The 19,139-nt window shown below is 45.7% G+C and overlaps 1 protein-coding gene across 1 annotated transcript in view; it reads left to right on the forward strand.

Moving 5' to 3' along the window:
- The window catches only part of LOC118376782 (pleckstrin homology domain-containing family G member 1), a 163,163-nt gene extending 144,340 nt beyond the window's left edge, over positions 1-18,823 (forward strand). The window contains 11 exon segments of the mRNA XM_052523927.1: positions 126-308; positions 441-536; positions 1,762-1,848; positions 2,473-2,506; positions 2,606-2,698; positions 2,809-2,867; positions 4,227-4,418; positions 4,606-4,728; positions 4,880-6,555; positions 6,558-6,784; positions 15,305-18,823. Coding sequence (XP_052379887.1) covers positions 126-308; positions 441-536; positions 1,762-1,848; positions 2,473-2,506; positions 2,606-2,698; positions 2,809-2,867; positions 4,227-4,418; positions 4,606-4,728; positions 4,880-6,555; positions 6,558-6,784; positions 15,305-16,332 — 3,798 coding nt within the window. The 3' untranslated portion in view covers positions 16,333-18,823.
- Positions 18,824-19,139: the final 316 nt, after the last annotated feature.

Below are 19,139 nucleotides of genomic sequence, written 5' to 3' on the forward strand. Positions count from 1 at the left end.
CCACCTCTCCTCCTCTGCTCTCTTTCCCACCTCGCCCTCTCACTTACTCTTCCCCCTGTCCTACTCACTCACTCTCTCACTCACTCTCTCTCACTCCCTCTCCTCTTCCCTCCCCCCCCTCTCAGGAGATCCAGAGTCTGTTGACCAACTGGAAAGGGCCTGATCTGATTGGCTACGGTGAGCTGGTTCTGGAGGGGACATTCCGTCTGCAGCGGGCCAAGAACGAGCGCACACTCTTTCTGTTCGACAAACTGCTGCTGGTCACCAAGAAGCGCGAGGAGTCCTTCACCTACAAAGCCCACATCCTGGTCAGTCACAACACTAATGCTAAAATATTTGACATAAAATACCTCCCAAAACTTCCTGAGGTATAGCAGTCTTTATACTTCTAACCCAAAGTGAGACTAACCATAATACTAACCATGTCTCCGTCATTATAGTGTTGCAACCTGATGTTGGTGGAAATCATTCCGAAGGAGCCACTCAGCTTCAGTGTGTTCCACTACAAGAACCCCAAACTACAGCACACCGTACTGGTAAAGTAAAACTACACCCCACAAACCAAAAATTACTGCATATTCAACAGTCGATTTTACAGCATAGAGTAAAAATAGCCTGCTATCCCACCTGTGCTTTGCCAAGCCCACCACTCCTACGTGCCCAGACATGTTGAATTGTTAATGGTGAATGAGAAGGGCTGCTTGTTTCTCAACATAAGTGTTTTGAAAGGGACTTCAAACACCACCATAATCTGTTTTATGTAACAACACATAAGAGTTGAAGGTCATATCCCATTGTTGTTATGGGTTTGTCATAGTCATCTTATACTTCATTTAAAGCTAGAATCCTTCATAGAAACATTTTCTCCCCACTCCTGTTTTGCTAAAAAGCTAAGGGATGGGTGTAACAGCTTAACTTCTGTCCCCTCGCTGGGCTCGAACCAGGGACCCTCTGCACACATCAACAACTGACACCCACGAAGCATTGTTACCCATCGCGCCACAAACTCCACGGTCCTTGCAGAGCAAGGGGAACAACTACTTCAAGGTCTCAGAGCGAGTCACGTCACCAATTGAAACGCTATTAGCGCGCACCACCGCTAACTAGCTAGCCATTTCACATCGGTTACACTCACCCCCCTTTTCCGCAGCAACCAGTGATCCGGGTCAACAGCATCAATGTAACAGCTTAACTTCTGTCCCCTCGCCCCGACCCGGGCTCGAACCAGGGACCCTCTGTACACATCAACAACTGACACCCACGAAGCATCGTTACCCATCACGCCACAAAAGCTGCAGGGAACAACTACTTCAAGGTCTCAGAGCGAGTGACGTCACCAATTGAAACGCTATTAGCGCGCACCCCGCTAACTAGCTAGCCATTTCACATTTGTTACATAGGCCTGGAGAAATTTAACCACTCTCAAATTCATAGACAGAGCTATGTATGCAAGGACTGACCATCCTTTATATCAAATTAATAGTTTTAACCATGTTTGGAGGCTATACAGTGTTTTGTTTACATTTGTTGTTTACAAACATTGGAATAAAATAAGCTTATATATTGTGTTCTAATGGGGTCCGACTGTTGAACTAAGCTTATGAGGCATTTAGAAGTTATATATATATATTTATTCTTGAAGAATATATCATTCATTTATAAGTACCAAAATGAATGTAACAACTAAGGATTCAAAATGTAATGTCTAGTTTAATGTCTCTCTCCTTCTATCCTCTCTGTTGTCCTGTGTTCCGCCCCCAGGCCAAGTCTCAGCAGGACAAACGCATGTGGATCCTACACCTGAAGAGACTCATACTTGAAAACCACCCGGCTAAAATCCCAGCCAAGGTGAGACACGGAGCAAGCAATGTGTGTCCTCACTAATGACATTAACACAACCTTGAGTGGGGAGATGGAATGGTCTCACTCTCCCTCCCTTCATTTTCGATCACCCCTCTCGCTCGGTCTTCCTTTCCTCTCTCTTTCTCTCTCTCCATTTTTTCTCTCTTCTCTCCACCTCTCCTTAGCTCTGGTTAAAATGGAAAATGATGCTTTTGTCTGGGGAAAATCCTTGACAGGGTTCATAGTAATTACATGAAAGTGATCTCGTTGCTTGTAAAGTAGTCCGCTTCTGTTGGAAAAGACTACTGTCTAGCGCCATCTAGTGTAAGGTAGCCCCATATCTTCAACTTCAATTATTTATTTATAAAAAATTTAACCTTTATTTAACGAGGCAAGTCGGTTACGAACAAATTCTTATTTTCAATGACTGCCTAGGAACAGTGGGTTAACTGCCTATTCAGGAGCAGAACGACAGATTTGTACCCTGTCAGCTCGGGGATATGAACTTGTAACCTTCCGGTTTCTAGTCCAACGCTCTAACCACAAGGCTACCCTGCCACTCCGATTATAGTCTTGCTGAATTCTGTAATATGGCGCTCACTTTAGTGTTTTTTCCCATCTGTTTTTTAGGCCAAGCAGGCCATTTTGGAGATGGATGTTATGCGTAAGTATCCATTTGATATTGGTTGAAGCCTCTTGTGAATATTGACAGATCATTATTTGGGTGCTTGATAACATTCCCTCTCTCCTCTGTCCTCTCCAGACCACCCAGGGTTCCACTACAGTCCTGACGGGGACAAGAGGAGCCCCCACACCAAGGAGGGCTCCACCCCTCGACGAGTCCGCAGGAAGTCAGGTGAGAAACAGGAGGGACAGGAACAAGGTACTGTAAATGATCAGTGCTGATGCCAATGGACTGGGCCAGTTTCTCTGACTCTGTGACATGTCCTGTCTGTCTCTCCTCAGAGCCTCTGTCCAAGTTACTGAAGAACGCTAAGCATGGTGTCAAGGAAGATGGCTCAAAGGTCAGCTTAAACCCACATTAGTCATTTATGGATGGTGACACAATGCTACAGTTACACAAGGAAACAGTGTTATAGCCATATAGATCCTATTAAATGAAAAGAGGGGCTATGTCATGAACAATCAAAAGTTCCAGAATGGTATGGTAATGGGTGCTGTTGTGGACAAGGAGAAATTATTGTCTTAACATGCTGTCTAGACCGGCGCACGCATGTTGATTTTTATCAATCCATATCAGATGTGATCAGGACATGCATGTTGAAATATCAAAATGAACTCTGAACCAACTATATTCATTTATTAACTGTATTAACTTGCTGTTGCTAGCTAATTTGTCCTGGGACATAAACACTGTTGTTATTTTACCTGAAATGCACAAGGTTATTTTACTCCGACAATTAATCCACAGATAAAAGGGTAAACCTAGTTAGTTTCTAGTAAACTCTCTCCTCCTCCAGTCTTCTTCGTCTTCTTGTTCTTCTTTGGACTTTATATGGCAGTTGGCAACCAAATTTAAGGTGCATTACCACCACCAACTGGATGAGTGTGGACCTCAGTTCATCTTTCAATCACCCACATGGGTATACAGTATACTCCTAAAAATCAATTAGGAGATGGGAGAGGTGGGACTTCCAGTGCGTCAAGTGTCACAAATAAAACCACGTTCTATTTTAGTGCCTGGCTACGCAGACGCTGGAGAGCAGTTTGGATACAATGATTAAATAACATGTACATTTATTTAGCAACGCGACACGAGCGGTGTGTTCAGCATGTGATATCAGAAACTGTGTAACACAATTATTGTAAACCTAAAATATTGTCATATAATTATAAATAGTTTATACGGGTTTTATATACATTTATGTATAAATAGTCTCTAAAATATATGTAAACAGTCTGTAAATGTGTGTTTTTATGGAAAGCTATTTTTGTGATTTACAACTTGTCTAAGTACTATCATCAACAGATTTCAGCCAGTGAATGGCTGTGGATTGACTGCGTTGTTTGTATGGAATGTTGGCATATTGGCAGTTAATTTGAAACATTTATGGAATCATTCAACTTAAACTGGTTGGCTAGCTTGCTAAGTGTAGATAATCTTCAAATTCATTGTTTTACGCTATATCTTATCACAGCACTGGCTGACCATGGTTGACCAGCTCCCTTACCAAAATGGCTGAACTTTTATATCTGTCATAAGAAGGTTCATGTCCATTTTAGTATTATCATTCCTAATTCTATGATTATATCACCATTTTAGAGTAACATTTTCAGATAGTTTAGGTGTTATTTGCAACGGTTGCTACACTCCTCAATCACGCACACATTTAACACTCTCTGGCTTATCACCCTCTCTGTAGCGGATGAGTCTGGGTGCCACCCTGCTCTCCCCCGTGTCCCAGCTGGCTCTGGGCACTATTGGTCGTAGCCGCAGCCTGGTCAACCAATCACAGGAGTCCCTGGATCCTGGCGACCATTTTGACCATAGCGACAGGGAGGACGGGGAGGAGCCACACCAGCAGGATGCCGACGATGAGGACGACAGTGGCCTGGTGAGTCTCTCCTACCTACCCACAATGCATCCGTTTGACATTTGAACATCTTTCTCCTCATTCAAGTTTATCAGATTTGCCTGATTTGATTTTGATCCTTAGCCCCTTGCTCTAGCCTCTTTTGCAGGTAAGAAGGGATTAGATAGGTAAAGGCATGTTAACTACACAATTCTCTAACTGTGTGCAGGGTGGGGGAAAGAGACTGCGAGTCCCAGAGAAGTCTAGCAGGAAGAAGTTGAACCAACAGGCGTCTATGGACAGCAGCATCGACCAATGGAAGACCTTCAACATGAGCGCCTCAGACCTACAGGTGACTGACCCTAACAGTGTGATGTCAATGACTAGTAGGAATAGTTGTGTACAGGACTTAACGCAAATTGAAAAAAAGTAATCGCTAGTACATAGGCATTTGCACATATACAAAATAATGTAATTTCCCCTCCATCTCTCTTTCTCTCCAGAGGGCTAACAAATCTCTTCAGGGAGGTCACCACCCTCCTCTCCTCAGGACGCCCCGTGTGACAGAGGAACCTCCGGACACCCATGTCCCCTCCATGCTGGTCCCAGGGGGTGACCCCCAGACGGTGGGGAACATCTGGGCGGACCACCGTGTCCGCAGAGCCATGTTCCCTACGCGTCAGCGCACCATGAACCCTGACGAGGAGGATGAGGACATCTACCAGATGTTCGTCCCCACCGAGCCCGGCGGGCAAGAACCAGAACCACTTCCTGTTAGGTTAGAGGTCACATCGTCTCCCAGCAAGACCCAGGGACGACCCTGCAGCTGGCACATGGAGCAGGTTCCCACGGTGCAGGTAGACCCCCCATCCACCGGGGACAGCAGAGTGCTGCGGAGAGCCAGCAGCGTGGGGGAGAAACAGACTGACGGCCGACACAGCCCCCCTGGTCAGGATGATGACCAGGAAGGGATGATCCACACCGAATCGTCCAGCAACGACATTTCAGGATCGTCGTCGACCGAGCAGCTGATGATAGACGACATAGAGAACATTTATGACAACATCAGCTATGAGGACCTGAAGAGCATGGGGCTGATCAGGAGGGAGCAGGAGGGTCGTGGGGCCCAAAGAGAGGCCCCTAGAGACACACAGTGCCCTGGGGCTCTAAACACAGGGGTCCCTGGGAGTATTACAGAGCCTCTTATGGAGCCAGACTGCTTGTCTGACAGTAACCACTCCACCACTGCCCTGGAGGAGGTGCCATTTGGGACGTGTGCCCTGAAGATCGTGGAGGAGGAGAACATTTATGATACTATCTGCTTTAAGCAGCCCCCAACCAAGGGTGACAGGGATGGGGACAGACCTGCACAGGAGAGGGACAGTCTGTTGCCGTCTGCCTCTGAGCCTTACCTGACGGGCTGTGAGAGCCTGGGGGGCTTTGTGTCCGAGGAGAGCCTACATTTTGGGGAGGACGAGAGGACGGAGGATAACTGCCATCCAGTCCACGGAACCTCCGAACCGGACTACTACTCCTCATCCGCCTCGGAAACGTTCTCCCAACGTTCCCACACCGGTGACCGGATGTCGGAGCAGGTGGACGAAATCTGGAACGATTTGGAAAACTACATCAAGAAGAACGAGAAGAACGCGGACCGCCTTCCCGCCGCGTTTCCCGTGAGTGCCAGTGAGGCCCCCAAGACCTCGTCGGTCAAGAGCAGCCCCAAAAAGAACAGCTCCCAAAAACATAGATCCCCTACCAAGAGCCCCCCAGCCCACAATCCCAACCCCCCCACTGTGACCCCCCCTCGCCAATTCACCGTCCCCATCCTCAACTTCCCAGAGCTGCTCAGAGAGGCTACCTTTGAAGATGAAGATCATTACCCCTCCCCCTCTCCCCTCACTCCCCCGTCCCTCCCCTCCCTGCCATCCCAGACCCTGCCCCTTCCGGGACAGTCAAGACCATCCGTAACAGACTGGCTCGCCTCAGCAGTGGCAGCTTCCGTCTGGAAGATGATGATGAGCTGGGGGATCTGCCCCAACGGGACCCCAGCCAAAGGGACCCCTCCATCAGGGACCTCCACAGCCTGTTCCCTGGAGAGCTGGCTGGGCTGGGTGGTCTGGACTCCGCCCTGGCCTCCTCTTCTCTTCTTCCAGGGGACTCAGTGGACAGCTTCTCCCAGGAGCTCATGGACAAGACCAAGAACCGTGTGTTCTTGATGGCTCGCCAATACAGCCAGAAGATCAAGAAGGCCAACCAGCTGCTCCGCATGAAGAGCATGGACCCCGGCGACATGGGGTCAGGAGGACGCAACAGGGAGGAGAAGAAGCAGCAGAAAGACCTGGAGAAGAAGCAGAAAGACCTGGCAGCCATTTTGGAGGATAAGAAGCAAGGCGGCGCTGCCATAGGTAACAAACATAATCAGTAGTTGCTTATACAGTCATGATATGTACAGTTAACTACAGTCAGGTCAATAATTATTGGCACCCTTGATAAAGATGAGCAAAAAAGACAGTATATAATTCATACAAATACTGGATCTTAGACCATTGTTCCATACAGAATATTTCCAGATCCTTGATATTTATTATTATTATTTGAATGTTTTATATATTTTTTAACCTTTATTTAAATAGGTAAGTCAGTTAAGAACAAATTCTTATTTACAATGACGGCTTACCAAAAGGCCTCCTGCGGGGACGGGGGCTAGGATTCAAATAAATAAATACAATATAAATATAGGACACAACACACATCACAACAAGAGAGACACTACATAATGAGAGACCTAAGATGACAACATAGCAAGGCAGCAACACATAACAACACAGCATGGTAGCAACACAACATGGCAACATGGTAGCAGCACAAAACATGGTACAAACATTATTGGGCATAGACAACAGCACAAAGGGCAAGAAGGTAGAGACAACAATACATCACGTGAAGAAGCCACAACTGTCAGTAAGAGTGTCCATGATTGAGTCTTTGAATGAAGAGATTGAGATAAAAAAAAACTGTCCAGTTTGAGTGTTTGTTGCAGCTCGTTCCAGTCCCTAGCTGCAGCAAACTGCAAAGAGGAGCGACCCAGGGATGTGTGCGCTTTGGGGACCTTCAACAGAATGTGACTGGTTGAACTGGTGTTGTATGTGGAGGATGAGGGCTGCAGTAGGTATCTCAGATAGGGGGGAGTGAGGCCTAAGAGGGTTTTATAAATAAGTATCAACCAGTAGGTCTTGCGACAGGTATATAGAGATGACCAGTTGACAGAGGAGTATAGAGTGCAGTGATGTGTCCTATAAGGAGCATTGGTGGAAAATCTGATGGCCGAATGGTGAAGAACATCTAGCCGCTCGAGAGCACCCTGACATGCCGATCTATAAATGACGTAATCTAGCATGGGTAAAATGGTCATCTGAATCAGGGTTAGTCTGGCAGCTGGGGTGAAAGAGGAGTGATTACGACAGAAGAAACCAAGTCTGGATTTAACTTCAGCCTGCAGCTTTGATATGTGCTGAGAGAAGGACAGTGTACTGTCTAGCCATACTCCCAAGTGGGGCAAAGTACGCGGGTAGTTAGTCTTGTCCCATCACTGCAACTCCCGTACGGACTTGGGAGAGGCAAAGATTGAGAGCCGTGCGTCCCCCGAAACATGACCCAGCCAAACCACACTGCTTCTTGACACAATGCCCGCTTAACCCGGAAGCCAGCCGCACCAATGTGTCGGAGGAAACACCGTACACCTGACGACCGTTTCAGCATGCATGCACCCGGCCCGCCACAGGAGTCACTAGAGCGCGAAGAAATCTGGCCTGCCAAACCCTCTCCTAACCCGGACAACGCTGGGCCAATTGTGCCCCACCTCATGGGTCTCCCAATCACGGCCAGCTGTGCCACAGTCTGGGATCGAACCTGAGTCTGTAGTGACGCCTCAAGCACTGCGATGCAGTGCCTTGGACTGCTGCGCCACTCCGGAATCCTCTGCAAATTGATTTTAACAAACAATTGGTCCCCCAAAAAATGCATCCCTCCATTGAATTTCAAAATCCCAATATGGCCCTCAAGCCCAAAAAATTGACCACCCCTGCTCTAAAGTCTCAGAGGTAGTAATCACACCTGTGTCAAGAAGGGCATTCTTCTTACCAAAGAGAAAGCTAGTTGGACACTAAGAAAGCTTTGTTGTAGAGCGTTTAACACAAAATCCAGGGACGGGCCAGCTATAATATAAGACTGTATCATCTTCATATAAATGGATAAATGATTGAGAGAGCTTCCTACTGCCTGAGCTATGTTGTTAATGTAAATTGAGAAGAGCATGGGGCCTAGGAGCCTTTGGGTACTCCCTTGGTGACAGGCAGTGGCTGAGACAGCAGATATTATGACTTTTTACACTGCACTCTGAGAGAGGTCGTTAGCAAACCAGGCCTTAGACCCCTCAGAGACACCGATACTCCTTAGCCGGCCCACAAGAATGGAATAGTCTACCGTATCAAAAGCTTTGGCCAAGTCAATAAAAATAGCAGCACAACGTTGCTTAGAATTAAGGGTAATGGTGACATCATTGAGGACCTTTAATGTTGCAGTGACACATCCATAACCTGAGCGGAAACCAGATTGCATACCAGAGAGAATACTATAGACATCAGTCAGTTGATTATTGACAAGTACTTCCAACACTTTTGATAAACTGGGCAAAATAGAAATTGACCTATAACAGTTAGGATCAGCTTGATCAGAGATTGGCTTGGCGATGATAGGGGCAGCAACCTTAAAGAAGAAAGGGTCTAAACCATGTTTTTTTGTGGTCAAGTTTAAGGAGCTCCTTTAGCACCTTGGACTCAGTGACCAACTGCAGGGAGAAACTTTGTAGTGGGGCATGGGTAAACGAGGGAGGAGCATTGGGGCTAGGTCGCATTAGAAAGGGGTGGGAGATGAGGAAATGTTGGACGGGCAAGAAGGCATGGATGAGTCAAATAGGAATCCTGAATTAATGAAGTGGTGATTAAAGAGTTCAGCCATGTGCTCCTTGTCAGTAACAACCACATCAACAACATTAAGGGACATGGTCAGCTGTGCGAAGGAGGGTTTATTCTCCAGGTCTTTAACAGTTTTCCAGAACTTCTTGGGGTTAGACCCACAGAGGGAGAACTGCTCCTTAAAGTAACTAACCTTGGCCTTACGGATAGCCTGAGAGCACTTATTCCTCATTTGCCTGAACGAGAGCCCATCAGCCTGAGTATGTGTGCGCCGAGCCTTTCTCCAAAGGGAATTCTTGAGATGGAGTAACTCTGCAAGATCATGGGCGAACCAGGGGTTGACCCTGTTTTTAATTCAATATATTTTTTATGGGGCGTGTTTGTTAACACCCCTGAAAATATCAAAAAAGACGGTCCAAGCGTCTTCAAGCTGATTCTATACGAATTTACAGAGGCCAGGTTAGGAAGGGAAGCTTGCTCATTTTAGCAAGCATCTAAAACAAATCAGGACAGGTCGTTTCTCTGAGCAACCATTACGAACACAGGCTGTAAAACAGTAATCACTAAGGTCATTACAGAAAACACCAGACTGATACCTATCAGGATTATTTGTGAGGATAACATCAAGGAGAGTAGCCTTTTCTGGGTGTTTGGAGTCATACCTTGTGGGATTGGTAATAATCTGAGAAAGCTTTAGGGAGTCCCATTGCTTTAGGACTTGGTCAGGTGGTTTAAGCATGTCCCAGTTTTGGTCACCTCGCAGGATAAATTCAGACATAGTGTAAGGGGCTAGGAGAGAGCTTAGGTAGGGTACAGACCGGTGCTGATGGAAGACGATAACACCCAGCAATAGTCGACAAAGAGCTATTTGAAAGTTAAATGCTTAAAACCAGCAAATCAAATTGTTTGTGGAGAGAATTGGTGGAGGACAACCGAGCACGGAAGGTGTTCCTTGGTAAAGATTGCCACTCTACCACCTATGGGAGATTTGTCTTGCAGAACAAGTTATAACCAGAAAGGTTAACATCAGTGCCCGCACCCCACCATACCCCTGTCTGCGCATTATGCCCTGAATATATTCTACCATGCCCAGAAATCTGCTCCTTTTATTCTCTGTCCCCAACGCTCTAGGCGACCAGTTTTGATAGCCTTTAGCCGCACCCTCATTCTACTCCTCCTCTGTTCCGCGGGTGATGTGGAGGTAAACCCAGGCCCTGCATGTCCCCAGGCACCCTCATTTGTTGACTTCTGTGATCGAAAAAGCCTTGGTTTCATGCATGTCAACATCAGAAGCCTCCTCCCTAAGTTTGTTTTACTCACTGCTTTAGCACACTCTGCTAACCCTGATGTCCTTGCCGTGTCTGAAACCTGGCTCAGGAAGGCCACCAAAAATTCTGAGATTTCCATACCCAACTATAACATTTTCCGTCAAGATAGAACTGCCAAAGGGGGAGGAGTTGCAGTCTACTGCAGAGATGGCCTACAAAGTAATGTCATACTTTCCAGGTCCATACTCAAACAGTTCGAACTACTAATCTTGAAAATTACTCTCTCCAGAAATGTCTCACTGTTGCCGCCTGCTTACCGACCCCCCTCAGCTCCCAGCTGTGCCCTGGACACCATTTGTGAATTGATCGCCCCCCGTCTAGCTTCAGAGTTTGTTCTGTTAGGTGACCTAAACTGGGATATGCTTAACACCCCGGCAGTCCTACAATCTAAGCTAGATGCCCACAATCTCACACAAATCATCAAGGAACCCACCAGGTACAACCCTAAATCTGTAAACAAGGGCACCCTCATAGACGTCATCCTGACCAACTGGCCCTCCAAATACACCTCCGCTGTCTTCAACCAGGATCTCAGCGATCACTGCCTCATTGCCTGTATCCGCTACGGAGCCGCAGTCAAACGACCACCCCTCATCACTGTCAAACGCTCCCTAAAACACTTCTGTGAGCAGGCCTTTCTAATCGACCTGGCCCGGGTATCCTAGAAGGACATTGACCTCATCCCGTCAGTTGAGGATGCCTGGTCATTCTTTAAAAGTAACTTCCTCACCATTTTAGATAAGCATGCTCCGTTCAAAAAATGCAGAACTAAGAGCAGATATAGCCCTTGGTTCACTCCAGACCTGACTGCCCTCGACCAGCACAAAAACATCCTGTGGCGGACTGCAATAGCATTGAATAGTCCCCGTGATATGCAACTGTTCAGGGAAGTCAGGAACCAATACACGCAGTCAGTCAGGAAAGCTCCACCCCCCCCGCAGCTACTCGCCCAAGCCTCTCCAGGTTCTCCTTTACCCAAATCCAGATAGCAGATGTTCTGAAAGAGCTGCAAAACCTGGACCCGTACAAATCAGCTGGGCTTGACAGTCTGGACCCTCTATTTCTGAAACTATCCACCGCCATTGTCGCAACCCCTATTACCAGCCTGTTCAACCTCTCTTTCATATCGTCTGAGATCCCCAAGGATTGGAAAGCTGCCGCAGTCATCCCCCTCTTCAAAGGGGGAGACACCCTGGACCTAAACTGTTACAGACCTATATCCATCCTGCCCTGCCTATCTAAGGTCTTCGAAAGCCAAGTCAGTCAACAAACAGGTCACTTACCATCTCGAATCCCACCGTACCTTCTCCGCTGTGCAATCTGGTTTCCGAGCCGGTCACGGGTGCACCTCAGCCACGCTCAAGGTACTAAACGATATCATAACCGCCATCGATAAAAGACAGTACTGTGCAGCCGTCTTCATCGACCTGGCCAAGGCATTCGACTCTGTCAATCATCATATTCTTATCGCCAGACTCAGTAGCCTCGGTTTTTCGGATGACTGCCTTGCCTGGTTCACCAATTACTTTGCAGACAGAGTTCAGTGTGTCAAATCAGAGGGCATGCTGTCCGGTCCTCTGGCAGTCTCTATGGGGGTGCCACAGGGTTCAATTCTCGGGCCGACTCTTTTCTCTGTATATATCAATGATGTTGCTCTTGCTGCGGGCGATTCCCTGATCCACCTCTACGCAGACGACACCATTCTATATACTTCCGGCCCGTCCTTGGACACTGTGCTATCTAACCTCCAAACGAGCTTCAATGCCATACAACACACCTTCCGTGGCCTCCAACTGCTCTTAAACAAACGCTAGTAAAACCAAATGCATGCTTTTCAACCGTTCGCTGCCTGACCAGCATCACCACCCTGGATGGTTCCGACCTTGAATATGTGGACATCTATAAGTACCTAGGTGTCTGGCTAGACTGTAAACTCTCCTTCCAGACTCATATCAAACATCTCCAATCGAAAATCAAATCAAGAGTCGGCTTTCTATTCCGCAACAAAGCCTCCTTCACTCACACCGCCAAACTTACCCTAGTAAAACTGACTATCCTACAGATCCTCGACTTCGGCGATGTCATCTACAAAATTGCTTCCAACACTCTACTCAACAAACTGGATGCAGTTTATCACATTGCCATCCGTTTTGTCACTAAAGCACCTTATACCACCCACCACTGCGACCTGTATGCTCTAGTCGGCTGGCCCTCGCTACATATTCGTCGCCAGACCCACTGGCTCCAGGTCATCTACAAGTCCATGCTAGATAAATCTCTGCCTTATCTCAGTTCACTGGTCACGATGGCAACACCCACCCGTAGCACGTGCTCCAGCAGGTGTATCTCACTGATCATCCCTAAAGCCAACACCTCATTTGGCCGCCTTTCGTTCCAGTTCTCTGCTGCCTGTGACAGGAAGGAATTGCAAAAATCGATGAAGTTGGAGACTTTTATCTCCCTCACCAACTTCAAACATCTGCTATCGGCAGCGTAGCCTAGTGGTTAGAGCGTTGGACTAGTAACCGGAAGGTTGCGAGTTCAAACCCCCGAGCTGACAAGGTACAAGGTACCTGTCGTTCTGCCCCTGAACAGGCAGTTAATCCACTGTTCCCAGGCCGTCATTGAAAATAAGAATATGTTCTTAACTGACTTGCCTGGTTAAATAAAGGTAAAAAAATAAAAATCTGAGCAGCTAACCGATCGCTGCAGCTGTACATAGTCTATTGATAAATAGCCCACCCATTTTTACCTACCTCATCCCCATACTGTTTTTATTTATTTACTTTTCTGCTCTTTTGCACACCAATATCTCTACCTGTACATGACCATCTGATCATTTATCACTCCAGTGTTAATCTGCAAAATTGTAATTATTCGCCTACCTCCTCATGCCTTTTGCACACAATGTATATATAGACTCCCTTTTTTTCTACTGTGTTATTGACTTGTTAATTGTTTACTCCATGTGTAACTCTGTGTTGTCTGTTCACACTGCTATGCCTTATCTTGGCCAGGTCGCAGTTGCAAATGAGAACTTGTTCTCAACTAGCCTACCTGGTTAAATAAAGGTGAAATAAAAATAAAAAGGTAATACGCTTCTAGGTAATAGGTAATAAGCTTCTAATGTTAATGTGCAGAAAACCCAGACTTTTACGAGAGCAGAAATCAGATCACAAGTCAGAATTGGGGCTAGCAACAGTAGATGGGCCAGGGTGTACATGCACATTTCCAGATATCATCAGCAGTAGTATAATCAGGGCACAGCTGAGAACAGGGAGAGCTCTGCAGTGATGATTTATGACATTTGAATGTGCATTCGATGGCAACAAGGTCATATTGTATAGCAATTTCATCAGTTAACATGAATACAAAGTGGTTAGAATAGGATGGGAGGCCAAGAGTCTGTGTAATCAATAGAGAGTCAGAGTACCGAGTGTGGGAACAAACAGTCTGTCCCACGGTTGGGTAAACAAGCAAGTTCATAGTCAACAAAGCATGCAGGAGTCATAAGGCAAATGGCATAAAGCTAGCCATTGTAAGTTCAGAGTCACTCACCCCAACAGTGCGTGTGTGCTGGAGGCGATCGAAAGCTCGGGAGAGAGTGGGTAGTGTGGCGAGGGTACCTGTACCAGACTGGGAGACGGGCCAGGGCAGGCGGTGAACAGATCGCCAGGTGGAATCTAAGCAGCAGTGCAGCAGGAGTAGGTGTCACACCCACTTTGGATAAGCTTTTTTCTGGAGGCAGATTCCTTGTAGAACATTCCAGGGGATGGTCTCTGAACAGCGGGAGAGGGCTTCAAAGGCCTCTGGATTTGGGTGGGGTAGGCTGTGAAACTCTCCTGCCATGGCTTTGGCCAAGGCATTGACACCTTTCACTTCACACCACAGTGCTAATTGAAGTTGTATCTGTTCTGTCCTAGCAAGCTTGGTAGCTTATGGACTGCCCTCTTCAATTCAAACCACATTGTTAATGGTATTCAAGGTCGCCATTTGCTTCCAATGGTCCTGGTGCCCTTGTTAAGGTCTACAGAATCAAGAACTTTAGTACCAGGACATTTTAACCAAAAACCCAGTTGCCTCTGCCAGGAAGCTGACACAAAGGCCACAAGTGGATCTTCCAGCAAGACAAATAACCCAACACTAATCAAAATCCACAAAGAAATGGTTTATTGACCACAACATCAACATATTGCAATGGCCAACTCAGTCTCTGGACTTGAACCCAATTGAAAACCTGTGGTTTGAATTGAAGAGGCCAGATATGGAAATATTCTGTATGGAGGAATAGTCTAAGATCGTCCCCAATGTGTTTTCCAATCTCATAAAATATTTTAGTAAAAGGCTCAGTGTTGTTATCCTTGTAAGGAGAGGGTGCTAGAGTATTGAAAAGGGGTGCCAGTCATTTTTAGAATAGTTTTTATTACCTGTTGAACAAAATCTATTTTTCTGAGCAATTGTATTAGTATAAAATAATGTATTTCCCAATTGTATACTGTCTTTTTTGCTCATCTTTATCAAGGGTGCCAATAATGTTGGACCTGACAGTGTTTGTTTGGTTAATAAAAGGACTAAACATGAATTCTGTGTATTTTATTTATATTTCTCTCTCTTTCTCTCTCAGGTGCGAGGATAGCCGAGTACTCCCAGCTGTATGACCAGGTGATGTTTAAAGACCCTCCAGGTCAGGGCTCCAGCAGCCCGGGTCCTCCTGGATCGCACCATTCCCACCTAGGGCTGGCCTCCTCCCCATCCCTGCCTGAGACCTGCTCCTCCCTGGGCCTAGGGCTGGAGGATGACTGGCTCCTCTCCACCTACAGCAACGGGGAGCTGGCCAGCTTTGTGTCGGGGATACGGTCCTCCACCCCCCAGTGCAGGCTCACAGCAGCCTGCTCCGTCCCCACCCTAAAGATCCTACCTCCCTCCCCAGAGACCTCACCCACCCAGCGGTGGAGCTCTTGTGTCTCTGCCCCCAGTGAGAAGGAGGAGCATGTGTACAGTTCTATTAAACGACACACCTCCTTTAACTCCGCCTCCTCTTCCTCGTCCTCCTCTAAACCACCTACCAGCCGCTGCCAGTCTATCTGCTCATTGGGCGAACGGCAGCAGAAGGAGAAGGAGAATGACCTTACCGGGTCCAACCGTGGCCCGGCTGTGGTCCAGAGTTCCTCAGAGAGACTCCATGGTCCCAGTAGTCTGGGCCGGGCCGGTCGGCAGAGCAGCCTCCCGGAGCGGTCCAGTTGCGGTCACGGTCACTCTGACCTCACCCTGCAAGATGGTCAGCAGGTGGTGGTCCTGAACCGTGCCTCCGCGCTGAGCATGCTCACAGCCACCCAGAACTACCTGGCCAACTTCAAGGACAATGGAGACGACGATGATGACGATTACGTGGAGATCCGCTCTGAGGATGAGAGCGAGCGGGATCAGGACTGCTCCGGGCAGCGTAACAACGATGGTGGTGGTGGCTCCAGAGGGCCAGCCCAGACCCAGAGTCTGCCCTGCACCCCGTCGAGGTCCTCCTGTGGGCTGACGGACCGGGAGCGTCTACAGGAGTACCTCTGGGCGGAGCAGCCGGCACAGCAGAACCAGCCCAACATCGTCCAGTCACTCAGAGAGAAGTTCCAATGCCTCAGCTCCAGTAGCTTTGCCTGAGTTGCCATGACCACCCATAACACACCACCATATGAACATAGTAGTAGATGTAGTTTAAGCAGGTCTGTAGCTTTGCCTGTCTCATGACAACAAATAACACTAAACGGCTGGAGGTTTGTTAACAGGGAATGACACACTAAATGGTCAATTCAACACACTACTGTACGCACAACACTACACAACCACACAGGTCTTTAGCTTTGCCAGAGTCTTCAGGACAAAAAAGTACCAATATGCATTTTTGCCTGATTCACCGGTACAACGTCACACGCAACATGCAATACTGCAGCTTTGCCAAAGTCACATGGGAAAATTTCAACATATCACAAAACAACATGCCAAATACTGCACTTGAGTAGTCATGGCAACATACATGTACAGGAACATATTAGTACTACAGAGGCACTCCACCGCCACAGCACTTTTTACAGTCTTCCATGTCAAGCAGATTGACTTCCGTATCTATTTTAGATAAGTTGAAAAATAACTATGAAATGGTCAAAGTGATCATTTTAGCAAACTGGATGCTATTGCTGAGTACAACAGTGTAGCTAGGGGCTCAGAGTGTATGGGCTTAACCATTTAAAGGGAAGCATACAGACCCATCTTTTAGAGATGTTGGAAATTAGTATTCCATGTACTGTACAGATATTTCTGCTAATTTCTGTTATAGTAGTAATAGTAAGAAATATATAACTATCCATTAATTCTAACCGTTCCCCCTTCAACAAAAATACTGACATCCCAAAAATGTAATTTGGTACACTGCTGCAGTCTGCTAGCATCTCTTGATGAGGAAATGGCACTGGCTGAATTTGAGTTATGTTGCTGTAATTTGATCTTTTGAACACCATGTCATTTTAGTTAACAACCATCTAATCAAGGTTTTGAACTTTTGTTTGAGTTACTTTTTAAAGGTTGTTTTAGCGTATTTAACTTCCTATAGCTGAGCTTACCCCTTATCCGAGGGATGATCCTATGTGACTAGTTGTCAGTGGTACTGTTTTAACTGTGCATAATACAGTGTCAACCAATTTAACACAATCTGTGCAAGCAGCTTAATGAATTTGCAATTAGCTCAGGATTATAGGCTAGGTATGGACAGTTTATCAGCAATAATATAAAGAGGATCCACGTGCCTTTTTAAACATGGAGCCTCCACACATAGTACCTTTCTGTTCATTAGGTTGAGTATATTTTACATTGGGCTGTGGTGATGTAAAGCAGTAGATAGCCTATACCAGTCTTAATATAATGATTGGGTTTTCTCAACCTGCTCAAACGCCTTGGTCATGACTAGGGGATCACGCTTTAAACAGAAAAATCTTAAAATCAAGAGAAAAGTGTGCTGATATTCAATAAGCAGCCGCAATAGGAGTTATCTATTTATTTTGAATATGTGCGTCTGAAAATGGTAATAAGTATATTTTAGTCTTCTACATACACTACGTAGGTTGAGTGGCATAGTGCATCTTAATAGGAAGAACCTAAAATGTTATTTTATCTTATTCATTTTAAAACGTTTTTTTCTAAGAGGGACCATGGAGGAGAGCGTTGAATGAGTGCAGTATTGTGTTTTGATGTACATTTCTCTTCAACCTCACAGAATTTCGGGTCAAATTTTTTGTTTACTTCATGGGACACCCCTCACCTTCACACTACTGATCAGCACGCCACCCTTCCCACTCCCTTTCTAAACACGTTATGCCTGAATATCATCCTGATTCATTCAAATATTCACAATAATGTCATGTTAGGGTAGATTGTCACATACATTTGAGTTTACTTTTTGTTTTAACTCGGACATCACTGAACAGTTTCAGTAGTGAGGATCCACACTTATTGAGAATTTGTTTCATGTTTGATCTCATCAATGTCTCCAACTTACAATGTCTTATTTATTTACCACAACAAAAAACAATTCTTGACCCCCACTCATCGCTATTATGAACCGCCACAGCCAGTTTGTAATTTAGAATAATAACTTTGTTGGCTTCTTGATGAATTTCGGGACACTTTGGATAAAATTTGGTTCATTTGTTTACTGTGAATGTTACAAAAAAATGTAGTTTTGTTTTACGCACTGTTTGATTATATTTTCCTTATCAAAATAATAAATGAAAAGTTGGAATGCACAATATCATGTAAATGTATCCAAAACAACTTAAAAATATGAAGTATGTTTCTTTTATTCATTGTATATTTGTTTCTCGTGTTTCACTGGTGGGGATTGTCAACCTTCATTGAAATTGAATTGACTCTTGCACTTTTTTTTTTTTAATTATTAATTATTTTTTTTACATTTGATTTGTAAACACTTTGTAAAGATGTACATTTTAGGAGAGTTATTCTTGTATGCCATAGGTTTGCTATATGATGATTTAATGTTTAAGTTAAGTGTACTGTATTTTTTTTAAACTGCTAGTTGCCATTGCTCGATAAAACAAATGTATTTGAGGTCATAAATAAAAGACAAAGTGGGTTTCCGTGACTTGTTGAACAATTATTCATTGATCAAATACACTTGTGAGCTACCCATGACTGAAAAACCCATGATGGCTAATATAAATTCATACACAAGGTTGAATGAGTGCTATTCAGAGCATCAACTGACCAATGATAGATATTATTTTAGCACAAAGACATCCATATAGGCCTAAGCAATACAGTAAGTAAAACAAGTCTGTAATCAAAGACTACTGTTAGCTGTGAGAACTACAGATTGTATACAAATTACAGCTGGTTATGTTGTGCCTCATGAGGGTTTTAGGATGAGTTCAAAGTGGATGACCCACCCCCCTGCAGAA

The sequence above is a fragment of the Oncorhynchus keta genome, chromosome 8, assembly GCF_023373465.1.
Source record: "Oncorhynchus keta strain PuntledgeMale-10-30-2019 chromosome 8, Oket_V2, whole genome shotgun sequence".
In the NCBI taxonomy this organism is placed as follows: domain Eukaryota; kingdom Metazoa; phylum Chordata; class Actinopteri; order Salmoniformes; family Salmonidae; genus Oncorhynchus; species Oncorhynchus keta.